The sequence below is a fragment of the Seriola aureovittata genome, chromosome 3 (genome assembly GCF_021018895.1).
Source record: "Seriola aureovittata isolate HTS-2021-v1 ecotype China chromosome 3, ASM2101889v1, whole genome shotgun sequence".
Lineage (NCBI taxonomy): Eukaryota > Metazoa > Chordata > Actinopteri > Carangiformes > Carangidae > Seriola > Seriola aureovittata.
The window spans coordinates 28897505-28921115 of NC_079366.1; the positions used below are offsets into that span (position 1 = coordinate 28897505).

A 23611-nucleotide genomic window follows, 5' to 3' on the forward strand; every position below is an offset into this window, starting at 1 on the left:
AGCCCAGAGTAAAAAAAAAAAAAGGCAAAACAAACAAAATGCCCAAACTGTGTTGTATCCAGGCTCAGAGTGACCATGTGACAGCTGAGTAAGGTAAACAAAACCTACTTCTGCTCCTGTAACCCAGGTGAGCTCGGGGTGGGCGGGGCTTGTTGCAGTGTGTGGAGCTGTCAGTGGAGGGAACAGGGCAGGTTCAACAGGCTATTCTTTTTTGCTTAGAGAGTTCAAATCCACACCTTAGTGCTGTCGGTTCATACAGGACAGAGTACAGACTCCGAGGCTGACTGGAGGGTTTACCTTTGTTTCCTGAAGGTTTCGCTCTCCACTCGCACAGGAGAGACAAAGTTTCTTTTACCAGCAATGAAGTAAGTCTGTTTTATCCCTTCTTTTTTTTTCACTGAACACTTGTTTAGTCAGTTTCTGTTGTAATGCTCAAGGATCAGTGACCGAAGAAGTCACCACATGCCTTGTATTGTTTATCTTCTTGCGGTGAAACTCACTCGACGGACAGGTTTTCACATTTTTCTCTACATATGTAAACATGCCTTTTTCTCCCTCAGTGAGATTTCCAGTGTGTGTTGGAGGTTTCCTGTCTGAACAGCATGGTTAACAGTTATACCGCTTGTCACACTGAAGGTAAAGGAAAAGCCTGTTGCACGCAGAGATTCAGAGGAGATCCGGCATCCATGGAGTCCAATCTGTCCTGCCTGTCTTCGCTGAAAGAAGAAGACAATGTGGTTTACGTTCAGCCACATTACAGAGAGTCCTACCGCCTGGCCATTTACGCCCTGCTCTGTGGCGGCAAGGAGGCCTACGAGGAGTTCCTCCGAGCCGAGCAGATCAGCCACTTCCTGTCAGAGGAGGAGATCTTCTTCATCTTGCAAAATGCAGAGCTGCCCGCCGTGGAGGACGACAACATAGACGGGAGACGGGTCGCGGACGACCTCAGCCCCTCCACCTACTTCCCGACGGAGTCCGACGAGGAGGTGCCGGACCTGGACCTGGGCTGGCCGGAGGTCATGCTGGAGGGCACGGACACCAGCATCAGCCTGCTGTTTCACCCGCCCAGACAAAACACACCGACCATCAAGGAAGTGGTTCGCAAACAGATTCAGGAGGCGAGGCAGGTGAGAACCAAACGCTCTGAAGGAGAAAGTCTAAAACAGACTCGGGGGATGAACGTGCATCATCCTCCTGTCTGTGGTGCACACACACACACAATGTCAAGGACGGGAACAATAGCAGGTTATCTATAGCACAAACACAATGACAGGTGTTGCTTTTTGTCAGAGTAAAATACACATCACTACATACCTCGCTGCGCACACAGCGGTGTGTAGGGCTGAGCTGCAATATACATCAACACACACAGAGCTGACTCAGTTACTGTGGCAGGAAAACTTCCTCCATCCATCCTCAAAATAAATCGCAGCTGGTTATGAAACGCTCAGCTCTAAAGACCAGTTTGGTTCGTGTCCCTCGAGTGTCAGGAATCCTGTAGGTTTGAGAAGTAGCCATAAACAGTTTAGTAAAGTTTTATAAAGTTTTAATTCATTACATTTAAAATGGTTTCAAGTTTTCAAGTCAGAAAAAGAAATAAAGTATAAGAAGCATCTGAAACCGACTCCTGCTGCCATCAAAGATGAACCGGATGTCACGACCTCTGAATTTTTTCTGTGTACATCCTGCAGTTTAAACTTTATAGAAATAAATAATAGAAATAAAAAATCATTTTTTAAGAGTCTGTGATTTCCCAGTTATTTCCCCTGTGGTTTCTGGGACAGGACTGTGCGATCTGGTGCTTTGGTGTATTACACTGATGAGCAAGAGCAAGGCTCCAGTCAATTAAAAAACGTGCAGAAACACATCACACAGCCTGGATAGATGCACTTCATCGGTGAGCGCTCACATGTTAGGACACAGCCTCCTGCTTCTCTACAGGTCCGAGCTGCTCCGTCCTGCGCCGCCTCGCTCGCTGCAGTAACATGATCGTAACTGGTTAACCTGGATGTGGATGAGTCTGTTGCAGGATTTTTAAAGTGGGGGGAAAAGTTTTCTTTACTCTTTTCTGTAAAAAGAAATAATCCATAACAAGTGAAAGCATCCAAAATCGTACCGAAGTGGAAGTATTTTTAATGAGTGTAATTAAAGTCTCAAAAGTAAATACTATCATAAATATTCCCTAAATTACAAGTACCTCCAATTTATATGTATTTGAGTAAAAATACTTCAGTTAAATTCCACAAACTGCAGCAGTTTTTAATAAATGGTGAACTATTGGTAATAATTAGTTGACCTCTCATTAGATTTTAATTTTAAAAGAAAAAATCAAATTAAACCAAATGTGAATCTCGTCTAAATGAAAAAAGACATGAAATCAACATTATTAATAACAATAACAACAATAATAGAAAAGTGTATTTATTTATTGTTCCTCACCTCATAATAAGAATTATTAAAGCCACTGTTAACAGCTAGTGTTCATCTCACAGTAACTTCCGTTGAACATTCAATAAACCTTTATTGTACAACAGTTTTTGGGAAAGCAATATAAACACTTGTCAGATGTAAAAGTGTAAAAGAAAAATACAAAAAAATGGAGGTGTAACAAACTGAAGTAAGGAGAGTGTATCCAGGTGCTTGTGACTTGCAGCTGCAGAAAAAAACTGAGCACCTGAGGCGAGTTATTATTAGTCATTCCTCTTTATGAGCGTCAGTGATGAGGAGTCTTGTCACAGCACGAGGTATATGCACAACTTAACATTTAAACAACACACTGCATTATATTACACACAACCACACACACACACACACACACACACACACGCTCAGCTTTACACAGACAAAGAAGTTCATGTGCCAGCTGTGAAATCTGTGGAGAAAGGTCCCACTTACAGACACGACATTAAAGCAGCCAACGTGTCTCAGCCTGAATGTGCTCCACGTTCAGGTTGTGATGACAACCGGCTCCCTGAAACTAATGGTTCATAAATTAACATTAGGGCGTGTGTGTGTGTGTGTGTGTGTGTGTGTGGACGTGGACTTTCACTCGATACATATCCACCATGTGTGATTGATGAAATCTGACTTCGTCTGATCGTTATCAGGACACATAAATCAATCATAAATCAGAGCCACTCCTCTTTTAATCAACATCTATGATACTACATGCTGATATGTGTCCTGTGTCTGATTGACCTCGTAAAAATCTTTTGATATAATTATGTTATCACAGATCAAGACTCAACTTAAAAGCTCACCTGTTTTAGTGGAGATAACTTTATTACCTTCAGGACACAAGTTCAGCTTTTCTTAACTCGCCTTAGTGAACTCACAGTGCAGCAGGATGGACAAAACATTCAACACAGCATTCTAATATATATATATAAGAAAGGAAATTATTTTATAATATTATATAACTAATACTTTAAATTAAAGTAAATTACACAAAATAAACTACTGACATATGATGAAGGAGAATCCAGACATTTTAAAACATGATAAGGATCAAGTTGAATACACGACGATAATCTGTAAAATAACAATTCAAAAAAACCTTCATTATAACTGAGGTGATGATATCAGGACTGTATTGATTTAAACAGGAAATCAGGAAGAGTTTTATTTAAAATTACAGGTTAAAGTAGTTGCTAACTGATCTGCTAAAGGTTTGCCAGTGGCTACAGGAACTTAAGTTTCCCCTGATGCTTTCCCAGGATTCAGCTTTAAAAGTTTTGGATTTTGTGTGTGACTTTAAGGAATTTTGCTCAAGAAAATAATTTTTTTACATTTGCAATTTCAAATTTATTTAAGGACATTTGTATAATACTCTCTACCTGAAAAACATCATATGAAACGTCAGACATCTTTAGATCTTTTTTTCAAACATTGCATGTCTAATGTGTCTCCAGGTTATCGCCATAGCGATGGACGTCTTCACCGATGTGGACATCTTCAAGGAGCTCATCAGTGCCACATTGAGGGGGGTGGCGGTCTACATCCTGCTGGATGACTCCCAGTTCAGGAGCTTCCTCATCATGTCGCGCAGGGTGGGCATCAACATCCAGGATTTCAAGGTGAGAGAGACACGGACACTGAGCTGTGAGATTCCACATGAGAGGAAGGAAACTGTCCACAGAGAAGGTTTTATGAATATGCTAAATTCTGGGATAGGACCTCATGCTCTTCGCTGGGTTTGAGAACACAGAATAATGACAATGTGTTGAGGCCTGCACATGAACACATGTATGTATGAAGTGCACGTGCTGTGCATGCGCATGTCATGCAGATTTGAAGACTTGCCAAAGAAAAAGCAAAGAGACTCCTGTCAGCCAAACAGCGCCTCTCTTCAAGCCTTAATATGTGTAATGAAACCATATTTTATTTTTTCTAGAAGTCACACATTTGAAGAAATGAAAGTAGCTACTGAGACGACAACGTCTTTTGGAGAAAAAAAATCTAATTAATAACTTTGGCGGAGATTTTGTGTGGCTCATCCTCAGAGGAAGCGTCTAGTGGCCACTGGAGGAACTGCAACTAAAGAGTTGACCATTCAGTTGTGTCTTTTGTTTTAATTTGAAGTCTCACAGTTTCGGAAAATGGGCTCAAATTCTGAAATATACAGTTTGTGTTGCATTTAAACTCATCAAATATGTGATACGTTGGATTTCATGATAACAACATGACATACACAACTTTGATTAGGGTTTTAAAAAGTACAATTTTCCAAAATGAAAAATTGAAACTAAAACAGCTGAGTTTTATTTTAATGCTGTATTTCTGCATCTGCATCATCATCAGCCCTGTTACCAGCAGTTTAAACGTCAGACTAATTTCTGCAGCACTCCACCTGCATGCATTCATCCGATTTTCATACGTTTTTACATTTGAATAATGTGCTATTCTGCAAAACTGTGGAAAACCGGGTGAGAATGTCTGTTGCACAATGACAGGGGGTTTTGCGGTTGAAAACTGGTGCCATGAACAACAACAAACCAAACTAGCACAGGTAGAGATTCACCTTAGAGCAGAGGATTCATTTTTAAAAGTCTGGAAAATGAACTTAATCTTCTGTTAATCTGCACCTTCCCTCCCCAATATTTACTGATGGTCTCCTAAATTGTTGTTTCCATTGCACCCGATGATCACATCAAGCAGCGAGTGTGTGTGAGTGTGTGAATAATGAAGGATTCTGGATTAAAAAACACTATATAAATGCTGTCCTGTCCATTCGTGCATGTACACTTCATGTTGTGCGCGATATGAAAAGCGTAAGAGGAAGATCGCTTGCTTCTTGTCTGGTCAACAAGAAGCACAGAAAGATTTAATATCCAGAGCAGCAGTGGGACTGTACAGCACTCAGACTTGTTAAACATGATGTAATGTTTACATTTTCTGGCATTTGCAAAGAAAAACCCGTTTTTTTCTGCTCCTTTGGTCGTACGTTTGCAGATAAGTATTCCACCAATGTTTCCCTGCCAGAGGAAGCTTCGCCTGTGGCATGACCTTTTCCTCTGTTGTGCAGGAGCATTTAGTGGATTAAGTCTGACATTTGCTCCTGGCCTCTCGTGGAAACGCTGCCATTTACCAGCGTCCCCGTCCCCCCCCCCGCGTTTCTACCTGTCACTATCATACGACTCAGCCGCAGCGGCCGTCGGACAGAGCTGTTAGTGCGGCAGGATTTTCCTGTTCAACAGCATCGGGACGATGTTTCAACAGGCCAAACAACAAGTCATCAGGAGGAGCACAGTGATGGCTTTGTGATCTCCCTGCAAATTGCTTAGCCAGTAGCCACATCAAAATACCAACCTCAGAAAAAAATTGATGAACAGGTTTGATCTTGTCGAGTGTTACAAAAGGGGTGTGTGCTTTTATGTGAATGAGTAATGGAAAAAAAAAACTGCTGATCTAATTTCCTGGAATTACATCAAAATTAACATGGAAATACTTTTTGATTTAGTTTAGGACAGTCTGTGTTTTATGTTATTTTCCTCTGTAGCAGTAAAAAGACAAGATTGAGATACTTTAGAAGAAACTACAAATAGTTGTTGACCCTTTGACCCTTTGGATATCAAACGTCGTCACTTCATTTTATCCTTGTGGACATTTTGAGTTAAATTGTGTCATAATTAGTGAATGAATTTGTGAGTTTACGGCCAAAACTGTGTTTGGTGAGGTCACAGTGACCCTTGACCTTTGACCTTTGACCACCAAATTCTGATCACTTCATCCTCAAGTCCAAATGAATGTTTGTGCCAACTTTAAAGAAGTTCCCTTGAGGTGTTACTGAGATATCACGCTATTTGGACAGATAGATAGATACTACTACTGAGTTAAAATAATGACATAACACTTCATTTGTTTCTGTCCCTGGCTGACTGGGCTAACTTTTATCTCCTTTTATCCGTTGCTCCATCAGAACATCCGTGTTCGGACGGTCCAGGGGCAGCAGTACCAGTGTCAGTCCGGGGTGAAGTTTCATGGAGGTTTGGAGCAGAAGTTTATTCTGGTGGACTGCCGAACTGTTTTGTATGGGACGTACAGGTGAGTCAGAGCTAATCTTCCCTCTCAGATCTTTCCCCCAACAATTTCCTATTTCAGTTTTATAAAACTCGGTAGCTGTCGTTGCTCTGGAATTTAACATTTGGTCACTCATTTCACCAGGTTCAGATTAAGGACTTAAATCTTACAAATCTTACTTGATGACTGTTTGATGTTGGTTTTAGTCTACACTAGTGAATCTAAGCAGGTTGACCTCTCGCGTCATCCCTGCTGGGTTTTTGTTGACTGTGCCTCCATCTTCTTTTTCAGCTATACGTGGTCGTACGAGAAGATCAACGCCAGCATGGTCCTGGTGGTCACTGGTCAGCTGGTTTGCTCTTATGACGAGGAGTTTCGAAGGCTATACGCTCGCTCCACGGTTCCTGTGGTTCTGTCCAGGGAGACTCCAACCATCCAGTACCTGAGAGACTCTGTGGCCTTCCAGAGCCCAAACTCCAGCCAACTTTCCCTTCACCAAATCCACATGAAATCCAAAGTGATGCACGGCATGAGGAGTGCTCAGGATGATAGGTTTAATAACGCCTCCATGCTAACCAGGGGCCTGAGCGTGCAGGAGAGGCTGCATCAGTCTCACTGTCCCGACATAGGGAATCTGGTTCGGGGACACAGTTATGGCGGTGAACTGCAGAAGTTAACCTCCATGACTCGGCTGAGGATGGGGACCAAGGACATTGGAGTACCAGTTGCTCCCGAGAGGAATGGTTCAAACCTGAGGGGGGGCGGCGACTTGCTGCCAACAAACAGGTCTCAGCAGCAGCTTCGGCATCGCACACGCTACGGCACGGACCAGAATCTGATACCGTTCAACTCTGAAACGTCACTCCACAGGTGGAAGATCGACACGTACCTGAATGAGAACAACATGCCTCTAGATGCGTCATGTGATGCAGTATCCCCCATGATATCCCCATTTAGCAGTCACACGGGCTTGAACGAGCATCAGTCGCAGCTGATTCACAGCAGGTCGAGGGACATTAAGTCCAGGATGGAAGAGATGCGGCAGAAGAGGCTCAGTCTGCAAGAATATGCCAATCTAAGGCAAAGCCAAGAGTCCTTGAGGTCTATGTATCCCCCTCTAGAAAGACCTAAATTCATGTCTTCATTAAGAGGTCTGGAAATGAGGCAGAGCATGATAGAGTTAGAGCCAAACACACAAAATGGACGTAATGTGGAATCAGCCCACCAGAAGGTCGTCGAGCCGAACATGGACGGCAACAAAAGAGAGACAATGCAGACATATGACAGGCATGAGCCTCACACCAGGACGACATCGGCCGCCGCTGACTTAGATACGAAACAGAACGATCCAGTGCTCAAACTCTCTCATTTGCAGTCCAGCAGTCTGAGTATCCAGCACCAAAGAGCGATGGAGTCTTTGACGGAGATCCCTGAAGAGAAAGAGGGTTCAAATACTCGCATCAACGGTTCGGACTCAGCTGCATTCATCAACGGATGTGAGGAAAATCGCAAGGAAGAAGTAGCTGTTCCGAAGGAGAACTCTGTGAAACCGAGCTCGCCCACAGAATCGCAGCGTCAGGATCAAGCCAGTGGAAGTCATGGTTCTGTAGGGGAGGTGGCGAACAGTTTAGGCTCAGCTGCTCCTAAAGAAAGAAAGAAATCAGTATCTAATGAGGCAGAAAACAGTCAAAAGGTTATGAACACATCAGCAGGATCTCAGCACACACTGGAAGCTAAGAGCAGTCACACGGAAAAGCAGCGAGACGAACCGACGCTCCAGAGAAAGAATTCAATGAAAACGAAAGTACAAGCATTGCTTTCATCAGATGAAAAGAAAGCATCTAAAAAAGAGGAGAGATCCCTCCAAAGAAAGGGCTCAATGAGATCACAGACTCCCTCGGGATCAAACCAACCCCTCAGGGCAGACCATTCGCAGGCACCTGCCGCAGAGCAAACAGCAAAGAAAGGTCAATCGCCGAGCAGCTCCCGGTCGCAGAACTCTGTCAGCAGTACGACGGAGAGTGAGAAGCATAAATCTGCATTCCCAAGATTATCTCCTCACCGTTCGAGCAAAAGAAAGACAAACGTCGCAGCAGAGCAGGACCGAGGCTCAAAGAACACTCTGGACGACGAGGGAGCGACCGTCTTTCAAACCAGGAGAGAGAAGGCCTACAGCCGGTACGAGTATTTGCTCAGCACTGAAAGTATTCCTCCGGATAAATCGATGAGGACCGCAAGCATGTATCCCTCAGACAAAGACAGAAGATCCTCCCTGAACAAGCACGAATCCGGCTATCCGACGCATCAGACGCAAAGCGGCAATGACAACAAACTGGGACGATTCATGCAGCGAGTAGGAAATCTCATAAGCAAGAAGTAGAGAGACAGGAATGAATGAAGGCGAAGTCACTGAGCAGTCCTTGTGTTGTTTTTTTGATTTATTTTGGCTCCAACACACATGGACTGATCTTATATCACTGATGCCAAAACACAAGATGTATCAGGTATCTGGTTCCAAATAAGCGTCTCTTGTTTTACTCTGAATTGGATGTTACAAGGAAGCAGGGTTAATGTGAAAATACCAGTCTGTCAAGTCGACACGTGATGAGGTTAAAGCGGGGCAAATATGACCGTAGCGCTTCTAGACACTGAAAAATATTCTATCAGATGAGTTGAATTGTAAAAATTATTGTTAAAAAAAGAAAACACTGACTTTTTTTATTGAATGTGTTTGTTTAGTCTGGTGATATTCTATATTTTGATAAAAACCAAAGCCAGCAATTAATGTATCCTGCTAACAAGGATTGTCCAAATATATTGTTGTTCAAAAACTATTAAAAACACATCACTGAGCCGCACTGTTGCACTGGGTGACATTTTCCTTCATTACCATGAACACACACACACACACACACACACACACACACACACACACACTGTAGTTTATTTTGACACGGCTCCACATACACTGTCCTGCTGCTGTAAATACTCACCGGACTCCCCAAATGTGGATTAATCCGCAACTGGAAATAGTCCCAAACAAATGCACTATTTCCTCCTGTTTGAGTAATGTTTGTAAAAAATCTACAGCACCTATAGATGTTCTAGGAAATTACAACGCTTTTTTTTTTTTTTTTTTAATTGAATGTATATATTAGTGATCCATTTTAAAGGATGTACATCTTCAGTAGGACGAGCCACAGACACAGTATGGAGTATTGTGGAATGGACACATAAACGCTTTGTTGGTTTTAACAAAAATCATATGATATCATCACACTCAGCCTTATAAGTCTTACATTTTTATTTGTCTAATTTGACATTTTTTTCAAGTAAGGAGTCATACGACACATTCGGCTCTCCATAGGCTTAATGATTTTCACATTAGTGTGTTCCTGTTTGAAGCACAAGGCTGCGAAACACTGTAAAATCCACATATTTAATTAAACAAAACACACGCCGCAGCCACACGGACCAAAGGGACATGTAGCCTTGAAACCAAGTGGATGACTTTACAGAAGTCACTGTGACCTTTTTACATTGGAACTACTTTCCACTGAAGAAATAGTTTTATTTTGAAAAACCTGATCACAGTAACCAGGACGTTACTTCTGGAAAGAGATTCTGCTGTTGCCTATATAAAGGTAATTTTTCAATGCATGTCGCAGCACTTGCAAAATCCCATTCACCATCCCATTGTGTTGGTGAAGCAGAAGAACTGACAGGAACAGATACCTCTGCACGAATACTAATATCTGTACTATGTGATGCTACTAGTACTAACTGTCTGTATGGAGATGTGCCACAATCGGCTATTTTGGAGCTTTCCGCCATAGCTTGTGATCTTCTTCAGCAGATGGCGTTCACCCAGCTGTCATGTGATTGTAGCTGTAAATTAATATTTTGTCTGAGCACTTTAAGGCCTTTTCATCTAAGGCCTTAAAGTGCGAAATGATAGAAATTTATAAATGTGCAATTCTGGCACAACTGGGAAAACTTTTTCTCCTGAGGAAGATCACAAGATATGATCCAAAGCTCCAGAACAGCTAGTAAGTGGACCTTGAGTTGAGATAATAAAAAAAAAAAATTACAGTTAAATGACACTTTAAACTGTAATTTTCTGTTGTAAATGTTTGTGAATAGTTTTCATGAGGTTTACATTTGTACATGTTGAAATATCCACTGTAAATATTCAATGTGAAAAGAAGTGTTGATATTAAAGACACTTAATCCCCATGTAGAATTTCACTTGTGTTGTTTTTGTGAAGAGATGGGAGGGTCAGCAACAAACTGTCTGATGCTGAAGTCATAGATGATAAAATTAAAGATCTCTGTCAAACTACAGGGTGACAAGACTAAATATCTGCAGCCACAGTAGCACCCCCAAGAGGTTGTTTTGTTCATTACATGCCAGAAAACAAAACTGATAAATGGACTCAAAATGGAGAGACAACTTCTTAACAGCAGCTTTATTCCCTTGCATACTTTCAGGACAATGCCACTAACTTTTTTTTTATTATTATATTGGTTAAATTTAGTTTTTATAAACTGTTAGAGCAGCAGCAGCATTGTTCTTCAAAGTAATAAAAATAAATAAATATGGACACAGGATGACAAAATTGCACAACATTTCGCACATTGAGGGTGTGTTTATACCTTTATTTTGAAATGACTCTGAAAAATATCTAAAATCTGTGTAATAATAATAATAATAATGATAATAAGTTATCAACATAATATATAAAATAAACAACCTTTATGTTCAAGCAGTTGTTTCTCATGCATTTAGTTTATTTGTATGGCAGGACGACCTGTGTTTCGCATAATATAAAACATGGAGGATTTCTAGATAAAATACTCCAGGCACTTGTTCCTCTCATCATCCAGCTCTTGGGTCTCAATCTCAAACTTTTTCATGGCGATGAAATACTGAACGAACGGCTCCCCGAGGGTGCTGCGGATGACATGATCGTCCCCCAGCGCCTCCAGAGCGTCGTCGAGCTTCACGGGGATGGAAAATTCCTTTTGCTGACTGGGGGCTTTGTTCAGGCCGCTCTCAAAGTTCAGGTTCCGTCTGATGCCGTCCAGACCTGCGGCCACTGTAGCGGCCAGCACGACGTAAGGGTTGGCCATGGCTGAGCCCAGCTTGTTGTCAATGTGCGTCTCCCGCCCACCGTGACATTTGATGTTGAAGGAGCTGCTGTTATCGTTGCTGCCACAGGTGGCGTACAGCATCCGTTTGGGGTCTTTGATCGACTTGGCGATGTGGCTCCGGCAGCCGAGGCCTGGCGACATCAGGCAGCTCAGTGCAGCAGAGTGGTTGAGGAGCCCGGCCAGCCATTTCCTGCCAATCTCAGACAGCTCGCCTTGCTTCTCCCCACTGTGGAAGAGGCTACGTCGCCCATTAGCATCCCACAGGCTGTGAGAGAGAACCCCAGCGTTGTACAAGCCATCGTCGGTGAAGAAGCTGGCGATGTAGCTGTGTTTACGAGCCATTTCTTTGATGCCGGTGCGGAAGGTGAAGGCGCTATCTGCAGCCGCAATCCCGAACTCTGGCCTCAGGTTGATCTCCATCTGGCCGGGCCCGCTGGCAGAAGCGATGCTGTCTATGTCTGCGCCCATGCAGTACATGCTGTCAACCAGCTGCTGGAAGAAAGGCAGGTCATGGTTGCTCAGCAGGGTGGTGGCAGGGAACAGGAGCGTTTTTGGTCCGATCCGGTCTGGCGCTCCCAGGACGCAGCATTCGTAGGTGAAGGAGGCGTGCAGGGAGAATCCCAGGCTTTGGAGCTGGCCAAGGAGCTGCTTGGCAATGAGGCGTGGCGAAGTGCGAAGGGGGCTTCCTGTGACTGTGCAGGGGTCACAGATGACCCGGGCTGTCTGCTCAGCCCAGGGTAGGACCCTGAAGGTTGCAAGGTCGGGGATCAAAAGGACATCACTGCTGAAGTTGGCAGTGTTCGCGTTATCCACTTCGTTACTCTTAGGACTCAGCGTTAGCTCCAAGTAACTTCTCGGCATTGGAACCCCGTATACGGCTTTCTCCTGCGGATGCAACGTTTACATTAAAGGAGAATCCTAACACTTCTGGGAAATACATTTATTTGCTGTCTTTAACAAAGAAAGATGAGGAGATTGAAATCTAATTTATACAGACAACTATTTCTATTCTACTGTACGAGATACGTCCGTCAGTGAGCATTACAGGTGTGTATTTATGAGATTCAGAGAGCTAGCTGCTTTGGCCTGCTTCTAGTATTTGTGCTAAGCTAGGCTAATCGCATCCTGTCTCCAGCTCCATACTGAACTATTCAAACTCATTTCTGCCTTTTCCTACAACAGCAATCCATGGATGGATGGATAGATAGATAGATAGATAGATAGATAGATAGAGTTCCATACATGGAAGAAGCGAACAGGCACTGTCTTGGACCTGGACACCCCGTGGAGATCGGTGGCCTCGAAGCGGACAAAGTTGATGTTTTCTCGGGCGATTTGCTGCTTGATCTGCTCCATGGCTGCTATGAACCTCTGATTGCCGGAGAACTCGACCGTATCGTTCCCGTTATCTGTAGAAAACAGTTTGAAATATCTGACCATTTCAGTCAGGCCAAAGTCAATACCAAAACCAGTTCTGTTTGATTTGAAGTCAATACTGAGAAGAAGTAGACCAATAAGTTTGACATTAGCTCATTGCAGATGTGTCAATAAGTAAAAATAAATAAAGTGTGGAGTAGGTTTGAGATAATCTAGGAACACACGCCAACAAATAGATTTTTACACTGTAAAATGTCTTGTTCTGTATGTATTTGAGTTGCAATCAAAATACAGAAAAAGAACTTTGCTTCCTTGCTATCAACATTGCTATGTGTTTTAATGTTAAAAAAAAGGGGAAAAAAAGAAAAAATAAGACTTAATAGACAATTTATTTTAATCTTTTTTTTTTTTTTAAATCTCACAAATATCAATCAGTCAGGAGAAAATTTAATCCCATTGAAAAACAACCTCAAAATAGAGGATGGAGCAAGTTGTTCCAGTTGTAGAAATAATATTTTTTTGGTTTTATAGAAGGTAAAAGATGATTAAAAAGCCAGCTTTAAGTCAAAGTAATCATTTGAAACGTCCAAATAAAGAAAACACACATAGAAAATGCTCAAGAAATCAATATCTGTCATTAATTAAAACAGGAACTAAAATAAGACAAGTCCAAGATTTTAAAGCAAGACTTAAGACAGAGACAGGAAGTTTGTCCTGACCATCAATGATCTGTGATAAAGGTCCATTTATTTTTCTAAATATTGACTTTGTTAGAAAAGATATTTCTTGATTTGGGATGAAATTTCAATCGCGGATAAACTTTTAACCAAAGCTTCACCAACCTGTATGAGAAGCTCCCGTCCCTTCCCAGGAGCCACCGCTTGCATATGAGTGTGCACTGACTCCCGGCTGTCTATTTGTGTTGGCATCAGACCTGAATGAGCTGGATGAATCCATGCTGCTAGGCTGCTGAATAGATGTGCTCTCTCTGGACCTGGGCCCCCTTCTGGAAGCATCAGAGTTGGGTTTGAAGGTGCTGAACGCCCTTTGGGGGTTTCCATCGTCCTGCCGTCCGTCGGGCTTTCCACCACCATCTCTACCGCTCCTGCTGCTGCTCCCGTGGAGGTACGTATAAGGACTCCCTGGCTTCCCGTCGTCTCTTCCCCGGACGCTGAGCAGAGGACTGTCCCTCAGGAGGGTCTTCAGCTCCTCCAGGGTCTGCCTGGGGACACCCATCTCACCGTAGGACACCTGTGTTTGAGCCTCCTCGGGCCAGTCCTCCCCGACAGAAGGTTCATCCATCCTGGGAACATCTACGCGCTCTGGGGGCCTGTGCGGCAGAGGGCCAATGGAGATCACAGTGGGGGTGCTGGTGGGAGAGTGGACGATGGATGGACCCGCTCCTCTGCTGCTCCAGTCCACAGGAGTCACATATTTCCCAGTCACCCTCACTCCCTTCCTGTGTCCCAGGCTCATCCCTGTGCCATCTATTTGGTCTTTGCTTCTATTCTCTGCCTCCTGGAAAACACACAGTGTGTCTATCACGAGAATGGTAAGAGATGGTCAAGTATGTAAGAATTACCAGAGAGTGGAAGGGATCAACTCTGTGATCAAAATTCGGGTTCAAAGACACAATGAAATACAAGATCCAGTCAATCGAGCAAAGTCAGATTTAAAGCCAAAGTTTTGTGCTGCAACAAAAATCAAATCGAAAAGTTAGATGTGGAATTGTTACCTTGAAATCTTCAGAGTCATTCATTTCTTTGTTTGTACTCTTTCATGAACAGTGATTTGGAAATTTGATAGCCCTCATGTGAAGACAGAGCTTCACTCGCACATTAATTTTTATAGACAATTGGTACAATGGTGACGGATTAGAAAATTCTTTTTGCCCCCCAACACCCGCGGGAGTCCGGCTGGAAACTGGCACCGGCCGGCCGCTGGTAGACACTGAGCCACGGCTGCTTTGAGCTCATTGGCTGCCGGCGAGGACAATTCACAGTCGCCTTTGTGTCATTGCAAAGTGAGACTGCAGAGCTCAGCAGCTCTGTTTGTGCTTCCAGAAAGATATGTGAGCAAAAGTATTTATTCCAGAGAGATAAAAACACGCAACTACCAGGAGCAGACAATGGCTGCTGTTGTTGATGCATTAAACAGCCGCTGCTGTCTGAGTGAAATCGCTCTCCAATCTACCGGAAAGAGGAGCAGTTGGTGGGTTGACAGTGAATGTGTTTTGCATATGGCAATGAAAAGAATGTAAATGTTAGATAATTCTTATTTACAAATGAAATATGAACATGATATAGCAGAATTAAGTTGTTATAACATAATATAAAAAGTCTTTTTAGGTACTGTGTAATCCTATAGTACTTTGTTGCTTTTCTCTGCTGTGAATAAACATGTCCTCTTCAATAAAGCCTCTTCATTTGTTAAATCAGTTCAAATATTACATTCAATACATCGATTCAATTGAAATGAATTCAATTCAATCACTGTGGACATCTATTGAAACAGCTCACAACAGCTCAATTCAATTAAGTACATCATTGAATTTAAGATTTCTATTAAACTCAAGTAACTATATATATATTACTACAATTAATTCCTTCAGTTATATGTATCACATCAACTACATCAGCGACACAAAACACAAAATGACATAATCACGACACCAAATAAGTAAAATCATAACAAATCAAAGAGATTTTTCAGCACTGATCCTTTTCACCACAAGCACATTGAAAACAATTGTGAATCTTATAAGGATCATAACGCAGCAACAGCATCGATCTGTAGCTGAACCCTTGAATTGTAAAAAACTTAATTAAAATTCAACAGTGTTTCCATTATTTCCCTTTATGGGAACACATGTGACGTGAACACAAGAAAACATCTGGAACTTAACCTTGTCATTTCCCGCCCTTCCTCCTCCATTTCCTCCAGGTCATTCTCCAACACATGGTTAATGGGTGCCACGCCAACGCGGTTTCCCATGACGACAGTGTTGCAGCGGTCTCTGAAAGGCACAAAGAATCAGAGGTCACACACTGTGCTGCTTCACACTGCTCACACTACTTCCTCTAAGCACCCTGGTTGCACCAGCTCCTCATGTGTTCACACTGAGCCAAGTCAATCAATTAAGTACGAAAAATTTCACACGAATGTTTAATATTTTATGACTCTGGATAAACAGGGATGTAACCTGAAACTAGTCCGAGTGGGGGAGGGATACGACCACGAGGAGGTGATCCTAGTTTACTTTTGTGTTGCCTCTCATTGTTTTCAAGTTTTCCGCTCCCTTGCATTGTATTTCAACCACCCCAGCATGTCGTTTGTGTTACACCTTATATATAACTAATGTCATAATCATAACAACCAAAGTGCAGCCGTGTGTACAGCCACAATCACAGTGACAGCAACAGTGTCCGGCTAGTTATCTATCTAACTGCAATCATACAGACATGTGGGTGAATATATAATAATATATAACATAAAAACATAAGATATAAAAGCAAAATGAACTGCAAAGATAATGCAAAACTCACTCTGGGTTTATTGCAAGAGAATTTTTTTTAAAATCCCAACACATACGGAGGACCAGGGATGTCACAGGAAAAGTAGTGAAGCATTTCCTTAATTTCATATTTTAATAGGCATCAACAATAGGAATTGTAAAAAGAATTTGTAAGTGAAAGATTAATCCATCAATAAATACTTAGGATTTCAAAATGGATTTACAAAAACACTCAACAAATAAACCATTTATAAGTTTATATACATTCATTACTTCATGATGCTACAGGTCATGTGATGTATTTCTCATTTTCTTCAAATGTGGGCAGGAAACTCGATAGCAATAATGTTCTGAGATCAACTTCATGTATCGAGGATCATCGCTGCACAAAGAAATCTCAATAGTGACGATGAGTGAATGAAAGACACATGACAGTGTACAGCCACAGTTTAGAGAGAGCTGAAGCTATTTAGCCTCTAGTCCACTCTCCTCGGCCAGACGATGCTCTGTATTTTACTCTAACTTAACATAACACTGGAGTTTTCTGAAGTAAGTTAGAAGATACACTAAGATAATAAATATATATTCTAAATATAATGACCCTCGTTCACCACTTTTTCTTGTATTCTTAAATAAATGGAACATACGTGGGAAATAGGTTTTACAGTGTATTAAACATGTTATTCTAACTGGTGTATTTGATAATGTGCTGCAAGTATATGACTCAGAATACAGTATTTCCCAATAAAATACATTACATATACAGTACTGTTCATATACATTATTACTATTTATATACAATCAGTTTACTAAAATTCTCACCTTTCAAACATTTTATTTGTCAAAAAAAAAAAACGTAAGGTCCATGTACTGGCTTTATCTTCGACTTTCAACTGCATGTCATGGTCTTCCTCAGTGGATGCAGTTTCTTCAGTTGTCATGGAGACCTCCATCTGCTAAGGAAGACTAAAAAAGCTGGTATTGTAGTAGACCTTAACTTGACATTTTCTTGTCAAACTAAATAAATTGCATCGTGGTATTTATGTACAATATGTTCATTCTACATTTATAAACAAAACATGTTGTGTGCATGAATGTATTAATAAATGAAAATAGTCTTATATGAAATGTCTGCCAATGGAAAGAAAATGAAATGAAAATATTAAAAAAAAAAAAAAAAAAAAGTTGTAAAGATAAAGTGTGTTAATATTTCTATTTAAGGTTTAAACTTAAGTTTTCAGTCTTCCTTGTGTTGTCCACCTGGTTTACTGCGTCAAGGAAAAACCTAAAAAGCGTCATTGTAATCAATTTATCAGCTATTTTAAAATCAAACACTGTCAATCATTTTTAGCTGGTTCATCATAAAAGCACAAGTTCCTCTGCTGCCTTAAAAATGTGAGAGAACTGAACTTAGGTGGAATAATTATAGTCGGTTTTGAAAGTTGGTGGAATTTGAGAAAACAAGTTTATTGAACTTCAGATATCAAAATGAATCTTTCATTATGAGAAGAAGCAACAAAACTTCATTTAACATGTATTAAAGACAGAAAGTTTCCACCATGAATATTTTGTTTGTCTCTAAAAATAGATGAATTCACGTTCCTATAGGTTCTGAAGTCGTCTGAAAATAAACACTCGAAATTTTAAGTTGAATTGACTTGAAATGAATAAAACTTACATATTTAGATTAAACTAATGTAAAAAGATTAGTTGATTCCACTAGATTCCTGTGTGATGTTTTACAGTGCATTTCTTCAAACTCTAACCCTCCAACTCAAGAAGAAGCTGAACTTCAGCATCAGCTCAAAGAAAATGTTAATTATCTTTTATAATGTCACTATCTAAATCATGCAGTCCATCATATATATATATATATATATATATATATACGGGTACAACTCTCTTACAAGTTATATGTATCAAAGGTTTGGCTGATGAAACAAACTCAAAAGGTCCATGTATTAGCTGTTCTGGAGCTTTCTATCATAGCACACTATGTTCATCAGTAGATTTTTTGTCTCTATCCTTAAGTCAACAGTGACTATAAATCTATAATCTATTAAATAAATTTTAATTTAAATGTCTAAAATGTCCTCACATCAGAGAGAACTCAACCTGCTGATGAAGATGGTGTGATACAATCGAAAGCTCCTAAGCAGCTACTAAATGGACCTTGTAGTGAGATTGGATTTTTCAATTAAAATTCTAAGAGTCAATCATGAACTTTCAATAACTGTTTTTTTTTTTTTATTATATTGTAATCAAATCATTCATTAATACTTCACAGATTCATAATAAACTACTCATACGTAATATTTAAGGATTGTCGTGTTATGAAAAACATCTGGTGCATATGCCTCTCTGGAACAGCTTTGATCAATGTGATTAATTAATTAAGGTGTTTCATTTGCAGGATTAACCAAGACAGACATTTCTGCTTAGTTATTTTATCTATAATTAGTTTCTCATTTGAGTTTTCCATGAAATCTACTATAATGTGATATATATCACTATCGCAATAACAAATTACATGAACTGATTGAAGATTTAATCCATATTGCACTGTAAAATTACATTAATGACTCAACAGCAATGTACTTGTTAGGATGAATGCATGGCTGGATATCACTAGGGGTAAGACTTTTTTAGAATTTAATTATATTATATTTCATTTTATTCCTGGGTGAATTCACCTTTCAAACTGTGAATACAACAATTCCACATTTTTTCTTCTTCTAAATTTTCAATAAACTACATGAATTTAAAATTTTTATTGGCCCAAGTGGATACAATGAGTTCAAGAAAATTCCTCTTTAGGATAATTAATGACAATAATTGGGCCATGTTTCACATATATCTTAGTATAGCCTATATATTTTCTGGCGTGCTCTGTCCACGTGTGGTCCAGTCAGGCCTCAGCAGTCACCACCTGACCTGTGCAGCATGGAAGCAGAGAGATGTCTGGGCAGACCACCTCACATTTTCAGGGTGGGGTTTCCAGAGCTCCGTCAAGTTGGAGATAGTTGAACATAGGAAGGACCGGATGTTTTCTGGGATTCCCTTCAAAGTAATGCTTCAGGTTCGTGATTAATGGGAACAAAGTTTGTGGAAGGAATAAAAGATAAAGAAAAACGAATTGAAATTGAAACTGTAGAATATGAAATAGGCCTATCAAAATATAATCCATGTGTTTTTTTTCTGGAAATTAATAAGTCAATGACGAAAAGACATTTAAATATTCACAACAATCTCAAAAGTGCTCATGAAAGGTGCCGCTCTTCTTCCTTTTCATCAGCTCCATCATCTTAGTCTCCTTTGTTATCATGTTTATCATTCAGCTACCACTTGATATTTGTCATAGAAACTGGGGCTTCCAGCAACTTAGGACTCTTTATATTGCGCAACTAAAAGCTTAAATGTGGTGGGTGTTTTATAGGCTCTTTCCAGTATTTATATGCTCAAAACAAGAGAGAGAGAGAGAGAGAGAGAGAGAGAGAGAGAGAGAGAGAGAGAGAGACTTTTTGGCGTCAGGTTTAAATACTCAGATTTTCTGATCTGGTTAAGGGGGGAAGTCATGACCTCAGTATTTCTAAAATCCTGGCTCCAGAGATGTTATAATTAATAAATTAATATTTCCTACATGGGATTTCAAGATATTATTATATATCAAACATCAAAAATATATAATATACTATTGTATATTGTTATATACTATTATTTTGCTGATTGATGTGGTGATTATTTTCTGAATTAATGGATCAATTGTTTGGTCAGTGGTCATCACAATTACCTGGAGCCAAACGTGAAGGCTTTGAATTGCCTAATTTGTCGATAAAACGACAGTCCAAAACCCAACTATATTATATTTACAATGATATAAAACTGGGGAAATGGGCAAATCCACACACCGGATAAGCTATGGATATTTTATTTTGAAAATCTTGACAGGAAAGCAGTTTCCTCTTTCTTTCCAGCTTGTCGGTGTCGTCCGAACAGATCAGGAGACTTCGGCTCCGCTCGGAGAAACAGCACCGGACTGTATGGTGGAGAACCGTTTTATAATTTTACCTTTTTCTGGGGACCGGCTGTATGATTAAGCTACAATCTTCAATGAGTAAGCATATCCCAGTAAGTAACGTGTTTTTTGTGGCTGCCATTTTGTGTTAATTCCTTCTTCTTGTGTTGTAGCGGTAAATCAGTACGTTATCATTACCAACTGGCCTTCACGTTTTCGGTGAAATCACGGCCTGCTCGGGGCAAACCCGGTTGAATATCTCCATGACCCTGCCGCTTAATATTAAGTCTCTTACTTGGCTGTAAAATAAACTGTCTGAAGCGGCGTTTGTCACCGTTATTTTTGCGTTAATTAAAGCTTAGTGTGGTTGTTCGTCATGTTTAGGGAAGCGGCAGTCGGATGCGCAGCACGGGCTGTGTCCTGGCTAGTCACTCGGAAGTTTCTAACGGTTAAAATCGACGCATTTTTAACGCGAAACGAGTCAAAAAATACAAGTGACATTTTCTTCGTTGGTTTTCGACACAGACTATCCGCCCGCTGCTTCGACGAGGCGTCGTGTTTGTCACCTGAAAGCAACGTGTTGGTTTGTCCGTCTCGTAGCTAGTGACAGTGCCTATAGGCCTCTAACGTTATATGATGGCGCCCAGTCTATCCGCACACAAAGGACACTTTACAGCCTTGCAATGTAATGCAACAGCATATCATCTATTTAAACCACCACTCCTGTGCTTCTTGCATCTTTTATCTCCTCGTGTCACCTCCCTCTTGGGCTTTTAATCGCCCTCTTTTGTCCAAAATGTCACATTTTCTACCAAATGCTGTTTTTTTTCAGTTGGAAAATACCGGATTAACAAAGCATACTCGAACAGCTTAGGTTTTTTTTTTTAGTATTTGGAGCATAAGCTGCAGAAAAAGCATTGCCAGTAAGTTACGCCTTCAGGTATTTCACACTTCTTAAGTTGCGAAAACATCAGCAGCTAAAAGGCAGTGAAAGATATTGTATGTCAGTTTTGTGATGAAGATAATGATGATAATAACAGAGGGTATGTTAAAGCCCTGCTGAGGGCCTCATGGTGAGCTCAGCTTTCATAGATATGACCTAGATGTCAGAAATGACACATCCCCTCTATTGTACTCTGGCAGCCATTAGTTGGGATATTACACACTACTGTAGTGTGAGTTTATGTAACATTAAGGCAGGTAGATTTTCAGTTTTTTTTGCCCTTTTTATATTTTCCTCCATCTGCCCTCCTGTGAAGCATCATATCTCACATTTTGGTGCAGGAGTTCGTCATACATTTCTCACGCCTTCCCCAGCTGAGTATGTGAATCCAACCGCACACTCATGCAGTGCATCGCTCCACATGTTAATGCACAATGTGTTAACCTGATTGATACACAAACACTTGATGTAGTGCAGTGCAAGTGTGTTTTTAAGTCGCTCGACAGGAAAGAAGTCATAGTGATAGATGAGAAAATTTCACTTCCTGTTTTCAGTGTAGAAGGAGTTAACGTAAATAATAAAAAACAGAAACATGAAGACTTTATTATTTTATTGCTATTGCCGTCATTACTACCATATGTTGTGCTTTTGGCAGGATTGTGAGGTGGCAGCATATGAAAGCATGAGCTACAGGAAACTCATAAAACCATAAAAAGACACTACCAACTGTTTTTTTTCTTGGCTACAGAAAATTTAACTTCCTCTATGATTAGTTCCCTTTTGTACAGTACGGTCTACACCTGCTCTATTCGAAAAGTGCCTTGAGATAACTTGTTGTGATTCGGCTCTATTTAAATAAAATTGACCTGACTCGGCTACAGTTTGTATATTGGTGTAAAATGGCAGCTCGTGGTAGATTTGAATGGGGATCCAACATCAGTATCGGGGCCAGTGTCAGACTAAACTGGCATTACTCCACGTAGGTGATGACACCGAGGTCTGTGGAGTGTGTGATGCAACTGTGTGACAATACAGATGTTTTTCTCCTGTTCTGAAACTCTCCAACATCAGCAACATAAGCCAGACAGCAACTAAATGATTATTTGTGGTTATTGTTGAATGTGTTGTTTTCAGTTGTTCCCAAAATGTCCCCAAATAATGACAAATGTCCATCACAGGTTATTGGAGCAGGTGTTGGAGCAACATTGCAAAAAAACCAATATATTTAATTTATTATAATGTGACAGAGAAAATCCAACAAATCCTCACCTTTCTAAAGCTGTAACAATCAAATGTCCAGTATATCGGTTGTTAACTGTTTTTGAACATTGATTAATTAAAGGTGCACTGATTAAGATGACTTGCAGATAAATGAAGAGGAAGCAATTCTGATTATTGATTAATCGCTGTTCTTATTTTTCTTCTCAAATGGGACTATTTCCTGGTTTACTTACTCATCTATGATGGCAAAATTGTGATGGACATTTGTCACAGTTTTCTGACATTTTATAGATCAAGCAATTGATCATTATTAGTTCATTAATTAAAAATGGAATATTGCTGCTCTCTAAGTTGAACATTAAAATGGTTATATTTCTGTCAGTCAGCTATTTTATAATTCATCTAATAATTTAAATATAAAACCTTAGTATGTGTCCAGAAGAATTAGCTGGAGTTTGTTCTAAAATAAGGATATTGTGCACTCTGAAACCTCACATCAATGTCAGAGAAAAACGCGATCAATGTTTGGACGAACTAACGAATGAAAACACAAAACTACTACAGGCTGTTTTGTTCTGTTTCAGGATGTTGTTTTTTTTTTTTGTTTTGTTTTGTTTTTTTAAAGAAGCAAAGAGTGCATTTGTTAACGCACCAAAACTCAACAGAAACCCCTCAGTGTCCTTACATTGTGTGTTTTTTAAAAGCTGCTTCTTCTGTCTTGTCCCCCTCTGTGTCCTGCAGCAGTTCTGTGGTGTTCTGGGTCACACATTTATGGAGTTTCTGAAGGGCAGTGGGGACTACTGCCAGGCTCAGCACGCTGCCTATGCAGACGAGTGAACAGCCAAACTCGCCATCGATCCGAAGCACT

The 23611-nt window shown here is 40.6% G+C and overlaps 2 protein-coding genes across 2 annotated transcripts; one reads left to right on the top strand and one right to left on the bottom strand.

Annotated features, from left to right (window-relative positions):
- The first annotated feature begins 251 nt into the window (after positions 1 to 251).
- LOC130165515 (protein FAM83B-like) lies at positions 252 to 10748 on the top strand. The gene is made up of 5 exons (XM_056370856.1): positions 252 to 365; positions 637 to 1127; positions 3912 to 4076; positions 6419 to 6543; positions 6811 to 10748. The coding sequence occupies exons 2-5, from the start codon at positions 687 to 689 to the stop codon at positions 8897 to 8899; spliced, it is 2820 nt and encodes a 939-aa protein (XP_056226831.1). The 5' UTR covers positions 252 to 365; positions 637 to 686; the 3' UTR covers positions 8900 to 10748.
- A 409-nt stretch (positions 10749 to 11157) lies between these two features.
- Positions 11158 to 15140, bottom strand: lgsn (lengsin, lens protein with glutamine synthetase domain). Its single transcript, XM_056370986.1, has 4 exons — positions 14786 to 15140; positions 13893 to 14568; positions 12916 to 13082; positions 11158 to 12558 (listed from the first exon to the last, which is right to left on the bottom strand). The coding sequence occupies exons 1-4, from the start codon at positions 14807 to 14809 to the stop codon at positions 11365 to 11367; spliced, it is 2061 nt and encodes a 686-aa protein (XP_056226961.1). The 5' UTR covers positions 14810 to 15140; the 3' UTR covers positions 11158 to 11364.
- Between the last annotated feature and the right edge of the window lie 8471 nt (positions 15141 to 23611).